Raw genomic sequence first — 24,171 nt, 5'->3', positions numbered from 1 at the left:
AGGACAAAAAACCTGTGACTGACCTGAGCTCACACATTTTTCTTAGTTTACACATCACTTTTAAGTTCCCAAAGGAAACAGTAGCTCATATTTTCATTTTAAGGGAAATCAGCAATTTTTATGTATATATTTAGAATAAATATACTTCAGCAGAGATGGAACCCTCAGACATTTTCCTTTTATGCAAATGAAAACAATTTCAGAAAGAAATTAAATGCTAGGTTAACCTGAACTGAATTGAATTCCAGTGGTCAGTCATTGCTTCTCTCGTACCCTCCCACTATCCTAGTTACTAGTGCCTTCCTCGGTTTGTTAGAAGTGTGGTTATCTCTTTACATGTTGAAGCCCCAAAGTAGATTGCCAACTTCTTGGGATTGATTCAAGCAGTTTCTCTCAGTACCTTGCATATCATGAGTACTTAATAAACGTTTGTTGCGTTGGACTGGACTGGAATTCAGAAGTTCTAGGCTTTGAAGAAATCCCTTGTTTATATTTGAAAACATTAGACTGTTTGAAGAAGATTGGCATTGTTATGAGAAAGATCAAAATCGCTGGTTAAGTCCAAACATCATGCTAGTTGATGAACATAAAAACTATTGTCTTTATCTAGTAGAATAATAACATACTATTACTTAACATTTGCGTTTTTCTCTTCTTATTTTAATAGGACATACAGGCAGAAATCGACGCACACAGCGATATTTTGAAAAATATCGATTTAAAGAAACAGCAAAACATGATCATGGCCCTGGGAAATTCCAATGCAGCAGCCGCCCTCCAACATAAAATCGATGCTATGAATAAAAGATGGAGTGATTTAAAAGCCAAATCGGCTTGCATCAGGTCAGTATAAGATATATGAAAATAGGAATTTTGAGAAAAATTTCTTTGTTAATGTTGTATTGTGAGAAAAGAGGCGCAGCACTGAAAATGGCTCAGCAAGATTTTAACGTTTTAAATCCAAGTGTACTTGGATCACAGTTTAGAGTTGCAAATAGATTTACCAAAATCTAGTCTGTTCTTAAAATTTGCATTGTAAGTAAGGTTGCAAACTGCTTAATAATAGTGAATATTAGTTTTAAAGCAAAGGCCAGTACTGACATCCAAATCTCAGTGGAATCTTTTGAACTGGGTAGTAGTCTCATTAGTAGGCTAGGTAGCCTGGCCTTGGAGTCAGGGTAGCCTGGATTCATCCCCTTCCTCTAAAACATATTATTGTGCTGAGTCGTTCTGTATATGTCCCTTCACTTTTCTTGCCATGGACAATTCTCTTAAGACTTTTAAATTACAGATGTCATGTTGACCTATATTAATGAAGGAAGTTCACATACCAAGGAGCTTCCTAACCTGAGAAGATAATAAATCCACATGTGCATCAAGGTGGGGGGGCGGTGTTACAAGCCAAGGAGTTTCCTAAAGTGGGGAAATTATAGAGATCTGGTGGTGTAGAGAATATTATTAGTATTTCTCTTACTAACATTTCTCCTCTTGCCTTTCTCCCCTAATAAGATCTGTAATTTTATCTAAATTGGTAGTCTGTTTACCAGCATAGATTGAAGTCTTGCTAGGTTTGGTAAAGGAATTTCAGAAGGTAATATGGTGGCCAACACAAATTGATCATTTTATGGCTAACCTTCTGGTAACAAGCCCTTGAACTTGAGGTTAGTTGGTTGTCAGACATAAGACAGAGTCTATTCTCTAGCCTATGTTCCACATCTTTTTTTTTTCCTTTGGCTGGACTTTCCAGAGCTTGTTTTTAATTGACAACTTTTAAGACCTCAGGTTCACAAGCACATCATCCAGGACTTTGGCAGAATATTATCATCATGATCATTAGTATCTGGGGGTAGAGAGATTGATATCAGATGCATTTCAGATGGGTGATTAAAGTCAGTCCATCATTCAACTAGCATTTATTGATGTCTACTAGGTGGCAGGCACTGTGCTAAGCATTGGAGATAAAAAGAAATGCAAAAACAAACTCTAGCATCAAGGCATTCATACTCTAATAGGGAAAGATAACATACAAGATATAATCAGGATCAGGTAGAAGTATTATTGGAGTAAGGAGTAAGGAAAAGACTCCTTCAATATGGTTGAACATAATACGTTGTGATGGCTGTGATTACAGGATGGAAAATGTCATAGATGTGTGCCAGTTTATGTAAATCATTTTCAAGTTGGCATTTTCAAGTTGTGCTGTAAAATCCTCTATTTGAATTTTATTGGTCCTAATATGTTTGTTCACCAATTTCAATACCTTTCTCCCTTTTCGTACCTGTATAAATGAATCAATGTCTATATCTCCACTCTTCCAGCTTGAATGGCAACTCTGTGATAAAGTCACTCTCTGTTTAATTGTTAGGAATTTAGGCCTCTCTTTTTTAAATTCATCCCAGAATGTGTTGTTCAGAAAGCCTGCAAGAGGAAAGAAAACCCAGTCTGGTGTGACTTTGAAAAATGATCAACCAATTTAGCTACCTTTTTCTCTACCAAAAGGGAAAAACAAAGGAAAAACTCCCCCATGGTGAAATTAGTTTGTGTGTAGACACAAGCTCAGTGTGATATACTGTAGTTACCTTTGCTTCTGGTTTCCTAACTATGATTTCTTTGGTGGAGCCACTTTGGTGGATCTACGATTTCATTAATTTTCTATATTGTTTCTGGTCATCCCCTTTCCGTGGTTCTTCGTACATGGTAATACTGATCCACTTTTCTCCATATATTCTTCCATATGTTGGGTGTTAGCCCAGCGTGCTCAAGGATTGTGGTCGTCATTATTATCTAGCAGGAGACCCCAGGATATTACTTGAGCTATCCTTGTCATTTCTTGTGCTAGCTACTTCACTTGCCCATGCTATGATCTAGTCTGTTGGAAAAATATATGTTAGAGAAGAGTAAAAAATTTGGGATCATAATGATCATCTCCTCAATAAGTCCTTGTCTGTCTGTAGCACTTATCCAAGATAAGTCTGTCTATTCATAGCTGGGCAAAGGACTGCCAGATCAAATGTAAGCCATATTTTAGGAAATATGTTTTATTTTCCCCCATCTATTTTATTTTTCCAATACAAATAGGTTGAGCAATCTTTTTCCAAGGTACTATTGTTTTCACCAAGGAAATTAGGATTTTAGGGTATCACACAATTAGTTCACTATTGATCAATAAGATCATTTAAAAATCTCACCATTGATAATGAATTCTTCTCTTTCCAAACAAGGTACATAGGGTGTTTCCTGTAACACCAAGTACTTTAGGTGATCAAATGCCTTTTTGTTTCTCATCTTATGTGATGGTAACATTTAGATTGCCCTTGAATCCTAGAGTGCTTTGTCATGTTCGGTATCAGTAAGGACCCTGGCATAGACAGCTTCTTTGATCGACTTTTCTAAAAGAAAACTTTTGAGGGGTCAGCAATCTACTTTAATCAAGCACATATGTCATTCACTTAGTTCAGGGGAAAAAGTCAGCACCCTGAACTTCAGAGACAATAAAAACAAATTACAACCAGAAAGACCAACAGACAGGGCTTCCAACTGTCTGACCATAGACAATACATATATCGTTACCAGAGAGAGAAGCACCAACACATCTGGGTTTTCAAAGCAGGGGGGCTTCTTAAAATGGCTGCCCAGAGTCTCATCTGGCATATAGAAACCTTCTTCCAAAAAATTAGTCCAAAGTAAAACCTCACCTCAGAGTATATATGTACTTTTCAGAGCTCGAGGGCATGACTGTCATGACCCAGTATCTCATTAGAAATTAACAAAAGGTGTTGTCAGAGGCCTATTAATGGATGGGGAAGGTTTTTAACTCTTTTTTCTCCCCCTAGCCCCCACTTACCCTCAATCATTAACCTTACATGTCCACATGGATGGATAGGTACGATGATACCTTTTTGGGCGACCATTTAAAAAGCTATGTATGTTTTACTCTATGTCAAACATACATCTGTTGTATCTTTGATCTGCATTCAGGCTGTACTAGTTCTTTGGAGATGGACCAACATCTTTCATCATAAGCTCTACAGAATTGTCTTGAATCATTGTATTGCTAAGAAAGCTAAAGTTATGCATAGTAGTTCACCATAAAATATTGCTGTTACTGTGTAAAATGTTCTCCTGGTCCTGCTCTTTTCACTTTGCATCAGTTCGTGTAAATCTTTCCATGCTTTTCTGAGAGCATCCTGTTCATCAATAACAACTTGTTCAATCATTCCCCAATTGATGGCCATCTCTTCAATTTCCAATTTTTTGCCACCACTCAAAGAACGGCTATATTTTTGTATGCATAGGTCTTTTTCCTCTTTTTAAAAATCTTTTCGGGATATAGACCTAGTAGTGGCATTTTGCTTGCTCAAACGGTATCATGGTTTTATAGCCCTTTGGGCATAGTTCTAAATTATTTTCCAGAATGGTTGAATCAATATACAACTTCACTGATTGTACATTACTAGTTTGACTTTTCTCACATCCCCTCTGACATTTGTCATTTTCCTTTTCTGTCACATTAGCCAATCTGACAGGTGTGAGGTAGTAGGTCAGAGTTATTTTTATTTTCATTTCTCTCATCATTAGTGCTTTGGAGCATTTTTTTATATGACTCTAGGTAACTTTGATTACTTTTCCTGAAAACTGCATGTTAATATCCTTTGATCATATATCAGTTGAAGAATGCCTGTTATTTCTATAAATTTCCCTCTGTAGCTCCCTCGCCTGACTGGTATTTCTGGATAATGGCCATCACCTCTCTTTGTAGAAAGTTTTAGAATTTTCATGAAAAAGACTAAATGTATGCCTTTCATTTCTTTAGATAACAAATGTTATGAGGTGATATGCATGACTGTGAGTGAATCATAGATCAAAATGTTGCACAAAGGGGCTATTATTTCTCCTACCATTTTTGATATTTTTGGAATCCAAAAAACTTTACTGTCACAATCCTCATTTTCACATTTTATATAATTTTCATCATATTCTTCACTTTCATGCTTTTTTTAAAGGTGAGGAATTTTTAGGTAAATTGTCAATTATCTAAGAGAAAATGAAAGGGGATGTTGGGGCAATGTAGTACAGAACAGGAGAAAGAACTCTGGGACTTGAAATTAGATAGAATTTGGTTTGATACCAGTTAATAATGGGCAGGTCATTTCACTATCATCCCTTAAATGAGGTCAACAGTGTTTGTGGAGGTAGAGTTAGAGACCTGTGGAGAGGATTGAAATTACTATTATATTATGACCTAATGACCGATGATATTTTGTGTTTGTCTTAGATTTAATATGTAGCTTTGTTCACTGAATGGTAATTGTCTCATCTCTGTTTTAGTCCTCTCAATTATATTTAGTTTAAAGATAACTCGAGGCCCACACAATTTATTCTAGTTTAGTGTAACTAAATTTCGATTGACAACCACATCTTCTCATTTGTATATATGCTTCTGATGTATTCCCAGTGAGCCAGATGTATTTTGTGACCTTCAGAATGTTGTGTAATTCCCAAGTTAATGATTTTCTAAACCTGTATCAAAGCTAATTGTCATACTGACGTATTTCCTAAATATTGTAAATATTGGTGATTATAAAAGAGATCTAGAAGTAAGCTGTGAAAATGCCTCCCTTGCTTCCCCCCGCATAAAACCAGCCCTTCTTTTCATTATCTTGATATAATATTCCTGTAATTACCTTTTCTTTGTTATAAATGACGTTGGTATGATAGATGACCTAAGGAGAAGGGCATTTCCAGTCAAGGGAATTCTATTGAGGAAATGAGAAGTTATCTGTTGTAGAAGAAATGGTATCATTAGTGGGTCTATACTGGCTTTGTAGATTGCATTGCAAAAACCAGAAGTGTGTGCACTTTCAGAAACTCTGCCTTGGCAGGGTTGGATCAGCCTTGAGCCCAGCCGAATGCTACTTTCTTCCTCCCGTGTCCACAGAAAGGTGACCTTAACAAAGTGTTTCCCTGATCACGGTATTTGATTTCATTGAGCTATTCTTTTTCTTCATTTCGTTTGGCATCCCTGGGTATACTTTTTAATCCTCCTTCTGGGGATCTCTTCAATTTGACCCTAGCATTTAGGTTTGAAATTGAGAGGGAACACTCCACTGTGGGAGCTTCATCTGTGATATCTTCGGTGCCCTATGACTTGCAGGCACCCAATGGAGAGATTCTCCCTCTGACACTTTGTATCCAACTGAACTCAGAGCAGAGTGGTCTTAGTGGAAGAAGTAACCAAGAACCTTATCCTCTACGGTGGGCCCACTCGTCTAGGTGGTTATTGGAACTTCAGAGCAATGGGGTTTGATTTCTTACCTAAAGGGAGAGGCTTTGACTTCCACTGGGCCGGATATCCCAAATATCTGTGTATGCTCACTTTTATGCAGTAAAAACTATACATGCTTGCCTTGTTTTATTGCCCTTCACAGATTATTTAATTATTTTCTTTTTTGTTCTTTTAACAATTGAAGGTTTGTTGCAACCTTGTGTTGACCAAGTCTATTAGACCCATTTTTCTGATAACATTTGCTTACATAGTGTCTCTGGGTGGCATTTTAGCAATTCTTGCAAAGTTTCAAACTTTTTTTTATTATTGATCAGTGATCTTTGAGGTTATTATTGGGACACCATGAATTGTGCCCATATAAGACAACAAACTTAATCGATAAATGTTGTGTGAGTCCTGACCCCTTCACTGACCAGCAGTAACCCATATCTACTTCTCCTCAGGTCTCCCTATTCCCTGAGACACAGCAGTATTGAAATTAGGCCAGTTAATAACCCTACTGACAATATCTTCAAGAGATGCCTGTATTCCACTCCTGGCAAAGGCCTGCAGGAGGATCCCTTTGGTCAGAACAGAGAGATTGTGGTTGGAGAGTAGTTAGAAGTTTCAGTAGGTAGGGTGAGAGTAGTTGATAAAACCTGGATCATCAGGGTAAGGAATTTACATTTGATTTCAGTATATTATGATAGGGAGCCATCGCAAATGTTGTTTCACTTTGTATTATATGTTTGGCAGATTAAATTAAACCTACCACTCCAATTTAACAAAATCCTCATTAAGTGAATGGGCATTGCATTTAGAGCAACTTTAGCGAAATATTTTCCTCTATGTGGTTGTTTGATTATTTTTATTAGCTTGAAAAAGGACAAAAATCCATGAAGACTTTTGTGTAATTATATCCTTTGTTATTGTCAGTGCATGACACATTTATTTCTCTAAGGGCGTAAATCCAACATAAGTAGCAAAACTCTCCTTCAAATGAAGCAGTACAAATGAAAACAAACACATGCCCAGATATTTGTAAACACTTGGGGAAAATTGGAAACTGGTCAATATTTTTCTCTACTGAGATTGCAGAACTGATGTTACTTTGCAAACCACACTTTGTTTAGAAACACTATCTTTTTTTCTCTATTAACCAACCACAAAACTATGCATAGTTGCATCCCTTGGCCTGTGTGAAATTCTTTGGTGGTCATCACCCCAAATCTTACTAGATGTCATCTAAGGTATAAGATTTTTGAAGTGATACAAGGCATTCTCAAACTTCAGTTCAGTTCTCTTTGAACACAATATGCATCATAACACAAAAGATCTGACTTTAGGGTACTTGAATACCCTGACTGGTAACTTTTTATGTTTTGAATAGGAAAGTGAATAATGAATATACATTGGTGATGTTTTTTTAAAACTTTTGCAGATGATTATGATGTGCTTTAAGTAATACAATAATATACAATAAAATGTACATTATATTATATATTATAGTGCCACATAATTATGATCTATTGTGAATATATAATTGTTGACAATTATGATATATTAATTGTTTGAATTTCTGGGGTATCTGAGTAGACAAAAGCAAAGGATGGTGTTCTTGGCTCCAGGAGGGGAGACAGTATGATTCCATGCCCATACATAGCCAGCAGATGGTAGAAGGGGAAGGGCAAGAGACTTGTTTTGGCCTGCTCTAGTGTCTTCTGAATGTACCTTTCTTCACTCATCAGGTAATCAGTAGTCTGTCTCTGGTTAGCACATCGAAACCAGTTATAGGATGTGCAGGCTCCACATTAGGGAACAGGGCTTTTCTAATCACTTCAAGCATCATGATTTCCCAAAGTAGAATCCTAAATGTCTTCCTCATGGGTTGGCACCAGGCAGAAGACAACATAGATACTCTGAGATTAGGACTTTATTGGCCAGGGCCCTGTTAATATGGAACTCCATTGACAAGAATTATGTAGGATAAGAAGGCTTTTGAACAGCTTGTGATTAGCAGTTTTTAGAGAAAGTATCTAAATCAGTGAGATCATAGATCATCAAAGAATTGAAATAATTATGTGAACATGCAAATACATGGTTTAACATTTAATTTTGCTTTGGACGGTATTTTAACAGTAGTTAAAATACTCACTTAGTTTCCTTCCTCTATCCCCTCTGCAAGTCTAACACTGTTATTCTGCAGGTTTTTGAAAAGGTAAAAGAAGCTCTAAATTCTAGTAATTATGTGTTGTGTTGCAATATTAGTGTTAGCTCATTAGAAAAGTCCATTCTTTCTCAATATTAGGAAGTAGTAGTAAGGGTGAATTCAGATTGACCTAAGTTTCTTTGAACAATGAAATGTTTATACTTTTCTTTCCAGCTTTGATCAAAGATTCTCTACAGTTCTGAATCACATTTTTCTCTGAGACGATTTCAGTTTTAAATAACTAAATTTTCTTTTGTTCTAACATATTTACATATTTGCAGGAGTTTTCTTTCATGTACTTGAGTTTTACTTTCTTTTGGCTTCATAGACGCAGTCCATTTTCCATTTGGTTCCATAAATGTATATGAAATGCCCACTGTGCGCCAGTTACCAGGTTAGAGAATACAAGGCAAAAATAAATGAAGATAAAAAATACCCTTATTCTTCTTCTACTGATTTATTTAGAGTTTTATCTTTCTCTGGTCAATTAATTAACAAAATACTTTGCTATGAATAATATCTTTCTTCAACTTAATGTGTTCTGAGACAACTTGTTTTTCTTAGGTGGTTCTGATGCAAAGAAACCTAGGAAAAACCACATTGAGTGGAGATATCCTGTCTCATAGTATATACTTGTGTTTCAGTACAGAATGACATACCAGTGTAGATCCTAGTATATCCTGGCTTGCCTCTTTGCTTAGATTGTAAGAGATCAGAAATCAGTGTTACTGGATATTGGGGGAAGAGAAAGCAAATAAGAATGTAAACTATAGGATTTAAGGGATCTAGAGGGGAGACCAACTTCATTGTGTTTCCTTCTGCCCATATGTGTTGAATTGCTATGTAGAAGCAATGAACAAGAGGGACCTTGGATATCAGCTAGCAGAGTGTGTTTTGGAATAGTATTCTATCCAAGGGTGGGGAACCTGTGGTCTCCAGGGAACCTGTGGTCTCCGGGCCACATGTGGCCCTCTAGGCCCTCAAGTGTTGACCTGTGACTGAATCCAAACTTCACAGAACAAATCCCCTTAACAAAAGAAAGGCAGCAACCAAGGACCTAGAAGGCCACATGTAGCCTCGAGGGTTAGATTCCCCAACCCTAGATAGGAGATACCTGAGAAGCTAAACGTTGGAATCTCTGCTCACATCCACCCCTCCAAAAGCAGGGATCTCTTGTTAATCTTTTTTTTTTTTTTTTCCCATTTGTCTTTCAGCCTCGTAATTCAACAGAAACTGTTTACTCCAGAGTTACCAATACTCTATTTATTGCTAAATTTCTTAAACTTGTACTTTCTTGACCTGTCTCCACATTTGAAACCATTGGCTAACCTCTCCTTCTTTGTACTTTCTTCTCTCTGACTTTCTACTTACCTACGCTACCTCTGAGTTCATTCCCTTTGCTGTTTTATCCTCCATATCGCATTACCTAACGGTGATTTTACCCCCTGGCTATATTGGGGCCTTCTCTCTCAACGCTGCCTCAGCTTGATGACCTGATCGGCTCCCATGGCAAAGGACCTAAGGAACAAGACTAGATAGAAACAATGCCTTTTTCCTGTCTTGCGTTGCCAGCTGCCCATTGAACATTTCAATTAGATGTCCTGAAGGCATCTTGAACCCCTCATTTCCTTTTTTTTTCAAGTCTTAGTCTCAATAATATTTTATTTTTTCTTCAGTTGCATCTAAAGATAATTTTCTTTATCTTTAGCATTCGGTTTTCAAAAGTTTGAGTTCCAAATTCGTTCCTTCTCTCCCTTCCTGAGAGTAAGCAGTCTGATATATGTTACATATGTGTAATCATGCAAAGCATATTTCCATATTTGTCATGTTGTACAAGAAAATACAGACAAAAACCAACACACATGCCAATAAAATAAGTGAAAAATAGTATGTTTCAATCTGCATTTAGCTTCTGTCAGTTCCTTTTTCTGAAGACGCATAGCATTTTTCATCATGAGTCCTTCAGAATTGTCTTGGCTCATTGCATTGCTGAGAACAGCTAAGTCATTTACAGTTGATCAGCACACTGTATTGTTGGATCCGTGTCCAATGTTAGACTCACTTCACTTTGCATCAGTTCATGTAAGTCTGTACAGATTGTTCTGGATTCATCCTGCTGATCATTTCTTAGAGCATAGTAGTATTCCATCACAATCATATACCACAATTTGTTGTATCCTAACTTTTCAATGTCCCTTCCAACACTTAGCATTTTCCTTTTCTGTCGTATTAGCCAATCTGATAGGTAGGTATGAGGTATTAGCTCAGAGATGTTTTAATTCACATTTCTCTAATCTATAGAGACTTAGAGCATTTTTTTCATATGACTATAGCTTTGATTTTCTGAAAACTGCTTGTTCCTATCCTTTGACCACTTATCAATTAGGGAATGACTTGTAGCCTTTAAAAAAATTGACTCAGTTCTCTATATGTTTGAGAAATTAGACCTTTATCAGAGAAACTTTCTGCAAAAGAAAAAAATTTCTCAGCTTTCTACTTTCCTTCTAATCTTGACTGCATTGGATTTGTCTGTGCAAAAACTTTTTAATTAAATGTAATCAAAATTATCCATTCTGCATCCCATAATGCTCTCTATCTCTTGTTTGGTCATAAATTCTTCCTTGTCCAGATCTCCACATTTCCTAATCAGAACTCATTATCTTTCCTCCTACCCCCCAACTCATCTTCTGAATTTTCCTTTTCATGTTGATGACACCACAATTTATCCAGACAATTCAGTTTCCCAATGTCGGTCTATCCTTATCTTCTCTTATACCCCATACGCCACGTAAATCATTTGTTGCCAAATCTGTTTTAATAGTATCTTTTATTTTTTCCCCATCTCTTTACTTACATGACCTGTTTCTGGCTATCATCTCCTTTTACCTGGACTGTTGCCTCTTCAACCAGCTTCCCACCCCAAGTATCTCCTCATCACATCCTATCCCCTCATAATTTTCCTCCCTTATTTAGCAGACAGGCCAGTGACTTTCTAGGGTCAGATCTCCTTTGTTTCACTTTGCCAACCCTTCACAACCTGCCCCCAACATTCCTTTCCAACCTCATTATGCATTAATTTTCTTCATCATTTCTTCCCGATTGGACTATCTCCTCCTGCCATTCCCCACCGGAAGTGGCAGTAGTGCTCTAGTGTTGGAATGACCAGTTTTTCAGAAATAGCCAAGAGGTCTGAAGAAGAGAGAGAGAGAGGAAGGAGTCCTTTGGTCTAGGTTTCACATGTGGTACTTCAGACCAGTGGGTGCTGTAAACCTGATAGGCTCCCAGAGACACAGGTTTGAAGTTTTCATCAAAAGTCGTGTTGGAAACATCATCAAGGCCACCTTGATTTGTCAAGCCTGGCTAGAGAGAAGGACCTGAGGGCTAGCCCAGAAGCCACTTGCCTGAGGCCAGTAATCCTGTCCCCAGGCTCCATGGCCTGTCTGCCCTCACATAGCTTTCTCAATTAGCTTCCTCTCTTTTCCTCTTATTAGCCCTCTATCTCCTGACTCCATCCCTTAGCATGCTTAGCATGCATTCCTTTCTCATCTCTACTTCTTAGAATTCCTTGTTTTCTTCAAATCTCAGCTCAAGTGCCATTTTCCACAAGAAGTCCTACTAGATTCTCTGCCCTTATCCCACGCCCCAGCTATTTATGTTTTCTCCCCAAACCCATTACCTTGTCTATATTTTAGAAATATTTTGCATTCTTAAAAATTCTGATTTCTGCCAGTTCAGAGACTGTTTAAATTTTGTCCTTGAATCCCCAGTGCTTGGCACATATTTGAGAGGTGATAAAGGAATATCAATTAATTAAAGCCAAGAAAAGTTGAATGTCTCCTTTACAGACATGCAAAATGTAGAATGTCTTATGTGCAATAAGGAAACTTGGATTTGCATTCCTTTATGCAGATCTCTTAGACCTTTCAGGCTTAGACTTGAATTTCCTCATCTGGAAATAGGTAATAATTACATGACTTATCTTGCAAGCTGATGGTGATAAAAGTACTTTGTAAACTTCAAAGGGCTATGGAAATATGAACTATTATTTTATTACAGAAGAAAAATAGTAGGACGTCATAAAGTGTCTCAGCATGAATCATTTGAGTCCAGTTCTCTTCTCAACTATATTTAAAAAGGGTTACTGAATAGTCGCAGATCAGCCTGATTAAATACCCTGCAACAAAGAATGGATATACTTTCTCCATACAACATTACACTGTATTGTACCACTCTGCAGAGCCAATTGAATTTGGGATTGTGCCACATGCAATAAGAGAAGATTAAGGTTGTCTTAAAATTAGCTAGTGCACTATGATCTAAGCCAATCTTGTTTAAGAAGATGGGATGAGAAATGAGGTGTTTTTCTCTTTCTCTTTTCCCCTTCATTCAGTTGTCTCAATCATTCCTTCAAGTGTATGAGGAATTTTTACTTTACTTGCCTAAATCCAATAAAGACCAGGGCCTTATAGATTGGGCATATGTTAATTTTCTTTTCTCACTATTTCATTAGAGACGTCTTCCCCCAGTTCAATCAGGAAAGTGTACTTCCCTGCCTCTGAAGCTTTTCAAGCAGTTGATCAGAGAAGTGGCCACTTGAATAAATGGAACAGTAAGCTCGTCTTGGTTAAATTGGTACAACTTCAAAAGCAAACGATGTATGGGGAAGACACAGAAAAAAAACCAAAACAGGGCAAGTTTAACCAAACCTAAAGCCATTCTTTAACAATATTTTTGAATACTTAAGGCCTTATCTTGTTTCTACTTTCTGTCCTGTTAATAATCTTGAAAGCAGCCAATCTAATAAAACTCCCATATTAAAGAGATGCTAGTTTCCAAAACAAATCTGGAGGCAATTATTGACACTACAAAAGGTTTCTTTGTCTTACATCTATAAGGTTCTTTCTAAGTTTCCAGTCCCCAACATTTCAAGAATTACTTGATTATCACCAAACTGGTTGTTGTCCTTCGTTCTCGAAGAGGACCAAAATGACATTACCATGATAAAATGACATTTCTGTGTGTCCGACTGTGGCTGATCAGACCAATATGAGCTTGGAATGCTCTACCACAGATTGAGCACAGATAGTCATATGAACATTGGGGGTGGATACTCCAAATGTGCGCATCCCACATTTACTTTGTGCTGTCTTGATTCTGCTTTGCTCATAGAGTATAGCACGCTTTCTGATGTGGGCACACAATGCTGAGCGGTCCTGTGCCAGTGTCTCCCATGTCACACAACCAATTTCAAAGTTCTTGAGAGAGACCTTGAGAGTTTCCTTGCATTGCTGCTTCTGACCACCATGTGATCGCCTATGCCATGTGATTTCTCCATGAAACAGTTTTTGGCAAGCGTACAGTGCAGTGGATAGAGCCAGCAGAACAGGAGTCAGGAGGACTTGAGTTCAAATCTCACCTCCAACTTTTGACACTCACTAGCTGTGTGACCTTGGACAAGTCACCTAACCCCATTTGCCTCATCCTGGGTCATCTCCAGTCATCCTGATGAATATCTCCTCACTGGATTCAGATGATTCTGGAGGAGAAGTGAGGCTGGTGACCTGCACAGTCCTCCCTCAAAACTAAGTTAAGTGCAAGTCATGTCATTATTTCTCTGATAGCATGGTCTTCTTCGTCAACAAAGGATGAACACACACACATCTTGCATTTGAACAATGTGGTTAGCCCGTTGGAATTGTGCTCTCTGAAACATAGTATGAATGCTTGGCAGTTCTGCTCAAGCAAGGACCTCAGAGTCTGGTAGCTTATCCTGCCAGGTGATCCTCAGAATCCTCCCAAGACAGTTCAAATGGAAGCAATTCAGTTTCCTGGCATGGCACTGGTAGACTCTCCATGTTTCACAGGCATACAACAATGAGGTCAGCACAATGGATCTGTAGACCTTCAGTTTGGTAGTCAGTCTAATACCTCTTCTCTCCCAAACTTTTCTTTGGAGCCTCCCAAACACTGAGCTAGCTCTGGCAATGTGCGCGTCGACCTCGTTGTCAATGTGTACATCCCTGGAAAATACACTACCAATTGTAAGTGAACTTCTCCACAGAGTTCAAAACTTCTCCATTTGTTGCAACTGATCGTTCTACATATGGATGGTGGCTGAGGGAGCACCTGTATTTTCTTGCTGTTAATTATTAGGCTACATTTAGCACAGTCAGCAGTGAATTGATCCATACTTTGTTACATTTCAGCTTCAGAGGTTGCATTGAGTACACAATCGTCTGCAAACAGAAAATCGTGCACCAACACTCCCTCCACTTTGGTCATAGCTTTGTAGCCTTTTCAAATGGACGAACTTACCATCAGTACGGTAGTTGACCTTGAGACTGTGTTTATCCTCACTGAAAGTATCTGATAACATGGCTGAAAACATCATGCTAACAAGCATGGGAGCAAGCACACAGCCCTGTTTCACTCCATTGGTGACTGGGGAGGCACAAGAGCATTGTCCACTATCCACAACCTGGGCAAACTTGGCATCGTGACGCTGGCATACAATACTGATGAACTTCTCTGGGCAATCCAATTTTGACATAATTTTCCCTAATTTGTGAGTGTCAAAGGCCTTGGTCACATCTACAAACATTGTGTACAGAATAGGAATCTGAATCTCATTTATGTTTTTTGTCTTGTAACAATCCTAAGAAAAGATTTGCGTGACGGTGTGGTGGTAGGGGTGGTGTAGGAGGAGAGAGCCAATAGTTTGTATAGTTGAAAGTCTCATCTCCCTTCAATAGTTTTAGTCATTTCAGTTTGACTTGAAATCTCAAGTCTGGCACATGCTACCTGAAGGAAAGTATTACACCTTTCTTTGGTCTTCAGTATTCTCATCTCTAAAATGAGGAAGATGGACTAAATGATCGGAAAATCTCTTATAGCTCAAAACTCCATGTTCCTTATTTTTGTTTTGTGAACCTTAAAGTGCCCTATAAATGGGAGTGATTGTAATTATTATTTCCCATATGTTCTTAATAGGAGGAGAAGTTCAAACAAGCTCTAAAGAGCTGCCCACATGGTGTGTATAAAGCCTCTTGGACCTGACAAGTTGTAATAAAAATAGAAGATCTGCATTATGAAATTGCTGCATCTGCATCAAACATGTTGTCTCCAGGAACTGAGAGGAACCATTCGTTGCACCAATATTTGAAAGCTAAGAAAACTTTACATAACTGAGGAATTACCTGAGCCTCCTGTGGAACCTGGAAGGCATCTATTCTATCTGTCAAGTAGGTGGTGAGTTGTTTCTCCAGCTCAGTTAGGCTTTCCTGCAAGACCTGCAACATGTGGTCAGTTTCCCTCATGGTCTGTAGTTGCTTTTCCAAAGAAATTTGTCTGAATTCTGCCTATAGAGGAGAAAAAGTATTAAGAAACTCAGCAGACACTCAGTTAGGTATAACTATCAGAATACAAGAGCATCCACACATTCTAGGTCACAAAAAGAAGAAAGAGATGCCAAAGCATCACCGCTTAGAGAGCTATGACTTGATTTAGAGACGTAATTAACATCCAAGAACATTCATTGAAAAGATGCTATTGAGTTGTAACAAAAAAAAGATACTTGTACTTTTCTCTTAGCAAAGCATAAAAGACTACCCCTCACAACATTAGATTTCTTCTATAAACAACATTAAATAACAACAAAGTATGAGAATAAAGATCACAAAACATAGAGACAAAACAACTGGCTTCAAATTCTGGCTCTGTTAAGGAAAACAGAATGACTTTGGGAAGTCATTTTTATGAATGAAAGGCAGGAAAAATATGAGTTACCATGGGCCAATTTTTTCAGGTACTGTGTGATATGAAATTTCAGAGTTATCTTGACTTTCATTTTTTTAAATTATTCGATAATGGAACACTCTTTGATACAGTTCGTAAAAGTTTACAATATTAGTTATTAATAGTTAAAATTTTTCTTAAAAATTATTATTTTTTTAACTATTAGCAGATGGCTTTTGGTCCTACATATTTCTATTCATGATATGTCTTGGATATCTACCCTTATCAGAGAGATTTGATTGAAAAACACAGATCCCAGTTGACTGCTTCCAATTCTTAAACTGTATGCATTAAGTTTGTTTGTGCAAAAGCTTTTTTATTTCACATAATCAAAATTATTCATTTTATCAGGTCAGTTTCATCTATTCCTTATGTTAAGAATTCATCTACTAACTGTAGCTATGAAAGGTATATAGGATCTCCTAATTGTGCAACATTCCATTGGTATTATCTTGCATATTCAGGTCATGTATCTATTTGGATATTATTCTGCATTATTGTACAAGATATTGTCTAAGCCTAATTTCTACCAAACTGCTTTCCAATTTTCCCAGTAACACATGAAGGTTCCTCTCCTTATGCTTTCCCCTTTTCCATACATCAGTAAGTGAGCTCCCAGTATTTCTGATTAGACCTTGTCAAGTCAACTGCATTGATACCTTTTTTTTCTATTTTTTGAACAGTAAAATATGATTTCACTGACAGCTGCTTTATAATGTAATATATATATTTTATATATACGTATACATGTATATATAATAGAATAACATAATAAGAAGTGCTATTCGCTCCCCCTCAATTTTTTGCACTATTTACCTTGATATCTTTGGTCATCTGTTCTCCCAAGTGAACTGTTACAACTTCAATTAGATTTGATAAAGTCCGCCATTGCTCATTCTTAATGATCAAATCATCAAATGAACTCTGGTAATATTATCACCTTTATTATGTTAGCATGACCCAACAATGAGCACTGACTGCTCCAATTATATCATCTTTTGTTTCTTGAAGAAACATTTTTATTCCAAGCTATACAAATATTAGCTGTGCTTTGACAGAATAACTCCAAAATATTTTATACATTTTGTCGTTATTTTGAAATTTACTTTCTGTTTGGTCCTTCAGACTTTTTTTTTTAATTGTACAGAAATACTGTTGATTGTGGATTTATAGTGAAGTCTAGAAATTCATTGAAGGTACTCAGTACTTCATTTAGTTTCTTTGCTAATTCCCTGGAATATTATAAATAAATGATCATATCACTGACAACTAAGAATAGTCATGTCTCTTCTTTGCCTCATTTTATGAATTTAATTTCTTTCTCTCGTCTTACTGTTATTGTTAACATTTCTAGAACTGTAATGAATAATGGGTGCGTTGGTCAGGGATAATTTCTATGGTGTCACTAATGCACATTATTGTTATTTGGGGTTTTAGATACATGTTTCCAAAAGTAACAATTTTATAAACATATGTAAAAATTATGGTTTGCAAAATGGTCAAGATAGGGAAAAAATGACACAGGATATTTCTATGAAGTTTTTCAGGTAACTAAGTTTCAAGTAAGCATATATAATTCCAGTATCTTATAAATGCTTATACATGTAAAATAGTGTTTTGCTCAGTGTTTGTTTTAGATCAAGGAAATTCACATTCTGCTTTTTTCAATACATTTTATACATCGTTACTAAGATCTGCTGTAAAAGTTTAAATACTTCTACCACTTAATAGTGAAATGTATCTTTCCCGTTACCATACAACGCACAGAAGTATATAATGAAATATATCTGTACTGCTGACAGGTAAGGCACTTAATGATATATTCAGATATATCATTGATCAAGATGATTTGAACTCTTTGTTTTTCATAGGAACAAACACTATTTAACCTTAATAGCTGAATAGAAAAATGCGTTTTGTCCAGTTAAGGGTATAAAGTTCTATATATGTGTTAATGAGAGTTAAAGATCTTCCTTGCCCAGTAATAGCCTTCATGTGGAGCCCTTTCAGGGAAGCTTGATCAGGGGATGTTTGTTTTGTAGGAAGGTCCACAGTTTTTGTTAATTTCTGATGAGGCACTGGGTCATGAAGGTCATGATGCCCTCTGGCTCTGAAAACTGTATATATACTCTGAGGTAAGGTTTTCTTTTGGGGCTTACTATTTGAAAGAAGGTTCATGTGCCAGATGAGACTCTGGATAACTGTTAAGGAGCCCCCCTAGCTTTGAAAAGCCAGACGCTGGCACTTCTCTCTCTAGTAACTATGTGTGTATGTAATGGTCAGACAGTTGGATCTGCCTGTTGATCTCTGATGTATATATTGCTTATGGTCAGACAGGTGGAAGCTTCTCTGCTTGTATTTTCTCTTTTGGTGAATGTCATTAAAGTAGAATTTTAAATTGCTTTCCTTAGAAAAGCAGATCTAAGAACATGTGCCAGCAGATCATCCTAGATCTGTGTCAGGATGCTTGCTGTTACAATATCCAAAAGCAAATGAAGAGAATGTTTGAGATAAAAATAATGTCAAAGTTCTTTTGATTGATGCGAGAAGAACCCAGTCAGGTCTACTTTATGATTTTGCCTGACTGTAGCGTGACAACTGCCTACATGGTAAAACTTTATTTTCCTTCATTGCTCTTCCTTTAAGCTGAAACAAAAATTCATCATCATCATCATTTACAAGTACTATGTATTCTTACCAAGTGACTCAATTCTTCATATCGGCTATTGAAGTTCTCTAACTTCTCACTGATTATGTCATCAAGAATCCCACCATCAATTAGAGTCTGACCAAGTTCACGGATCTGAGTGCGATTATCTGCTGGATGGCGTCAAACTGATTCCAAAGACTAAATAGGAATAAAACAAAACAAAACAAAGGAGTGACTTCATTTCAAGGCTTTAAAACACATTCCATTTCTTGTATTGCATTTTGTCACATTTCAATTTACTATTAATAGGCAATCTGTCTTACAAACTACTACCAGTTTGGGAAAGTTATCTTCAACTCATCTCTGACTTCCTCATCGTCCTACACCACTAATCTAATCTAAATCGTTTTCATCAACTGCCTGCATTACAATTGTCTTCTCTGCCAACAGCATTGGCCACCCCATCCTCAAATACTCAAAGAATAAAATAAATTGATTGATTGGCTGCAGTGTTATAATACATTTTCCCCCAAATCAGGTCATGTTAGAGATAAACTACATTATGATAAAGTCATTCTGGTACAATTGCCAAGTAACTCTACTCATCTAGGAGGTTTGAACTACACTATAGCAATTCCAAAAGACAAATCAAATGGATGTTTGTTCCAGTATAATAACTATTCTAAGGAACAATAGTTGTATTAGTTTTGTATGCTTGGTTTTTTCACCAGACCCAATTTCATCAGTACAGAGAACTCCTAATGAAAATCCTCCCACAGCAACATATATCACACCTTTTCTGCCATTCCTAGTTTAAGAGTTGAAGGGGGCAGTTCAGAAATTCAATGACTTGCTTAGGACCACACAGTCAGGATGTATTCTATGCAAGACTTAAAACCGGGTCTTTATGCCTATGTGGCCAGATGTCTAACCACTAGCTACACTGTCTCTCATAGTTCTATTAGTAATAATAAAAATTGTAGAATGGAAAGTAAAAGTCATTCAGACAACTCAGTTTTATCCTAGACTATTTTCATTTGCTTGGTAGTTTCTGACAAGTTCTTTCTTGGGCTTTGATTCACAACATCTCAAATGAGATTGTATGAATTGCTACCTGCCTCTCACACAGGGATCCTGAGATGATTAGCAGGCCAAGAGCTCTTTTCGCACACAAGTAGAAACTCCTACATCCTTCAGCAATAGTAAAAGCCAATTATGAGAATTTCAACTTTCCAAGAAACAAAATTACCCTATAAGAAAATGTCTTCTTTAATTTAGCCCAGGATGAATCTGAGAGTGGTAAGACAAGAGGAAATTTTATTCCTGTAGCCCCTTCTTGTGATTGGTCAAAATACTTTCTCCTTTACTCCTTCAACTTTTCAGCATCCAGTATTCTCTATTTTCATTAGAATAGAAACTCCTTGAAGGCAAGAGTTACCTTTCCTTTTTCCTTCTATTTGTATTCCCAGCACTGAGTACAGTACAAGTGCTTAACAAATCTTTGTTGACTTGTTGACTGACAAGTTCATGTGCTTCTCTCACATACCTGTTTGTTTTTCATATTTAAATGTTTCCCTTGGCTTCTAGGTTTTATTCCCTAAAGGATCTTTAATTGACCAGAGCACAATTACTAAGTATTGTAAGCGAGGGAAAAAGGGAGAAGAAGGGAGTGGTGGAGAGAAGGAGAGAGAGAGAGAGAGAGAGAGAGAGAGAGAGAGAGAGAGAGAGAAAGGTGGGCAGAGAGAAGAAGAAGAAGAAGAAGAAGAAGAAGAAGAAGAAGAAGGAGGAGGAGGAGGAGGAGGAGGAGGAGGAGGAGGAGGAGGAGGAGGAGGAGGAGGAAGGAGGGTGGGAGGGAGAAGGGAGGAAGGAAGCAAGGGAGGAAGGAAGGAAGGAAGGAAGGAAGGAAGGAAGGAAGGAAGGAAGGAAGGAAGGAAGGAAGGAAGGAAGGAAGGAAGGAAGGAGAATAAAAAAACAACTTGCCAAGAAAGATGAGAAAACAAATGACATGGTTCTGGTGGAAAAGGAAAGCGGGTCGCATGATTCTCATCTGTGGTATTTAGCATTTTCCTTTTTCTATAGTATTGAGGGATTTCCAGACCCACCCCACTCACACAATCCTGTACTCTGTCCTTCACTGCTGGATAGCAGTTGGATAGCAGTGGCATGCAGGCCATTTCAGGGTACTGAATACTTATTTTTATTCCTGTCCATATGTAATTGTCTTCCTCCCTGGAAGGTCTATCGCCATGGATTATTTTAAGGGGACTAGATGTCCCTAGGCGTGTTAAGACAGTTCTGGTTTTTTCATGTTGGTTTCCTGGCTCCTGGGAATTCCCAGGAGAGAAAAAAATCTAGACCTCTGTCAAAAAAAAGTGCATAACTTTGGGAAAATGTCTGAGACTCTCCCAGAAGAACTGTGAGAAAACAAAGGAGTCACTCAGAAAGTGAGAGGAAGTACAGTAGGTAGTATAATTCTCCTCTGGACATTGAACCTGTCACAGAAGCTGGAATTTGCTGTTGCATGTTTAACAACCAGCTCTCTGGTAAAGCGTATGTAAGTAGGTTGCACAGTTTAATCTTCATTATGAACATTTTCTCCATTACTTTATTAAGTCTAGATAATAAACAAAACAAATCAAGCCCTGATCTGGAGCTTTTGCCAATTCCTGAGGTATAAATACTTACACTGAAAATTTAATACAATCTGACTCCAGTATAAAACCTTTACTTTCATACTTCCCTGCCCTGTGAGCATGGGCAAGTTATTTCCAGGTCTCACTTTCTTCATCTGTAAAATTGTCCTGACACTTGCCCTTTATTGTTTCGTTGTTGTTCACTTGTGTCTGACTCTCCATGACCCCATTTGGGGTGTCCTTGGCAAAGATACTGGAATGGTTTGCTATTTCCTTCTCCAACTCATTTTACAGATGAGGAAATTGAGGCAAACAGGATTAAATGACTTGCCCAGGGTCACATAGCTAGTAAGTGAGGCCAAATTTGAACTCAAGAAGATAGTCTTCCTGGCTTCATTGCAATGCAAGCACTTAAAAAAATTCTCACTGGTCTTTTAAGGCAAAATGTCTTCCTCATCCAGAGAAAGAACTATGGAATTCAGTCGCAGAATGTAGCAGATCATTTTCTTGTATATTACGGTTAGGTTTGTTATATGATTTCTCCCATTCTATATAAAGCCTTTTCTGATTCTCCCAGTTGTTAGTATTCTCTCTCTTAAACTACTTTACATTATACATACATATAGGCATATATAAAGCCTTTTAATTGATAATATTTAATATAAATTTTAGAGTTTAATAAGGGCCAAACTTTAAATTAAGAAGAGCCTGGACCTAATAGTCTCCTTTGTTGAGAGGATGCCTTTTGGTGAGCAAATGGGACTTCCTTATCAGACCCTTCTTCTAGCATCCTAGTGTTAAGAGAAAATACCTTGGGGTGTGACTTCAGCTTTGTCAAACTCTGTTAAGTTAAACAACTTTAAAGGCCTGTTTAGGACAGGATGTCTGTTACCTGGGTGATGGGACTTTTTCCTTATCTTAAATCACAGAGACATGCTATGGAAAGAAGATGCCCATGGCTTGGGATCATAAAACCCAACTGAGGCCACTTTGTTTCCAATGTGTTTATCTAAGAGAACTCCTTCCTCATGGTAAAATGTACTTAAGACAGTCAGTTTCTGTACTGAGTCAGCCAGTTCTGATCCTGGCTCCACAGCGCTATGTAACTGTTAGCTTGATGGGGAATTGATTAATTAATTAAATCCTAAAATGTATGTGTTTAGCCTCTTGCCTTTTCTCTCTAACCAAGTTTTCAGATCAACATATTTGTTACTATTAATGTACATGTGTATTTGGATTTACTGACACCTATGCTGTTTATTTTGTATATACTTCTTATCATCCCCTTCCCCCCCCTTTAAGTCAGAAGTCTCATTGTGAGCAGGGACTTTCATTTTTTTGTATTTGCATCCACAGCAGGTACTACAGTGCCTGGCACATCATAGAAACCTAACAATACTTGTTTATTGATTAAGATCTCTTACTACTTATAAAGCAGGTAGGAAAGAGCAGAGGACACGTAATATTAGACTTATTTAAGCATTCTAAATAAAACCTTTGAATCATGTAACTTTTTAAACTCCCAGTCTTTGACTTACTCCCTGAGACCTAGTTCCTCCTTTTTTGTTTTTTGTTTTTGGTAACTTCTTGACTTTCAGCCTTTGGTTTGCTCTGGGCCAAGGCAAGTTTCTGACTTCCTGGTTCCACCCCTGGAAGGCTATTCTATGGTACCAGTGAACCAGTGATTCCCTGACCCCTGCAGTATCTTGATCTCTTGACTCCTGGATATCTTTCTTATATCAGAACTTGACAGCTGCCCCATAACTACCTAGCCCCCTGCCTGACCATCCCACACAAGCTGCCACAAAGAGACTAATGAAATAATTATCCTCCAAGCCTTATATCCCCTGTTAGGTAGAAGAGTCCAACTGTGATCTCTTGGGATATACTTTTAAGATGTTGTTTCTGACTTCCAAAATGAGGAACCTGGCTTTAGCTCAAGTTGAAAAATCCTTTTCATCACCTCTGTGTTTTGCCTTCACAATGACTTATGGATCCATGTGTGGCAGGTAGAAAGGAAAGTCATGTCACATAGCAGCAAAATGTGGACAAGCAGCCAAACAGTTACAGCTCTTCTTAACCCTTGAGTAAACTCTAATTTTCATGAAGGCCACAGTGTCCTTATTCTATCTTAGTGCTTAGGCACAGAAGAAGAACATCACTGCCTATTGCATAGTCAAGTTAAAGTTTCAAAAGAAATATTCTAACACCTTGACAGCGAGAACTCTCAATCAACTTTCTATCTTAACCTAAAAAAAAAATTCCATTCAAGACATCAGTTTGATGTCAATATCTTCTAGAGTCTATGTGAATCTTACACATCCTACGTCATATAACAGATCTATTGAGAAGTTCATACTGTGATTAAGAGATGACCACACGATGTTAGAAACACCAAGTATAAGTGTCTCACTCCGTGAAAGTTGCTCCATCGTAACATGTCCTATAATCTCATGAAGTGGGTGGTGGTGATCTGAGCGTAATCCTTCAAATAATTCCTGGTTTCCTCTGATTGCTCCTACTAAACTATTATCTCCCAAGTCAGAAAACCCTTTAAGGTTGAACCAGCCACTGCCCTGCTGCCAAATGGAATCATCCTGTCAGTCCTTCAAAAGAAACC

At 37.5% G+C, this 24,171-nt stretch overlaps 1 protein-coding gene across 1 annotated transcript in view; it reads left to right on the top strand.

The window, feature by feature from the left end:
• LOC140526967 (utrophin-like) overlaps positions 1-17,284 on the top strand; it is a 77,252-nt gene extending 59,968 nt beyond the window's left edge. Inside the window, exons 14-15 of the mRNA XM_072643581.1 lie at positions 668-843; positions 15,465-17,284. Coding sequence (XP_072499682.1) covers positions 668-843; positions 15,465-15,489 — 201 coding nt within the window. The 3' untranslated portion in view covers positions 15,490-17,284. The remainder of the gene's footprint in view (positions 1-667; positions 844-15,464) is intronic.
• The last annotated feature ends 6,887 nt before the right edge of the window (positions 17,285-24,171 follow it).

The sequence above is a fragment of the Notamacropus eugenii genome, chromosome 2 (assembly GCF_028372415.1).
Source record: "Notamacropus eugenii isolate mMacEug1 chromosome 2, mMacEug1.pri_v2, whole genome shotgun sequence".
NCBI classification, from domain to species: domain Eukaryota; kingdom Metazoa; phylum Chordata; class Mammalia; order Diprotodontia; family Macropodidae; genus Notamacropus; species Notamacropus eugenii.
This window is presented reverse-complemented; position numbering and strand designations above follow the sequence as displayed.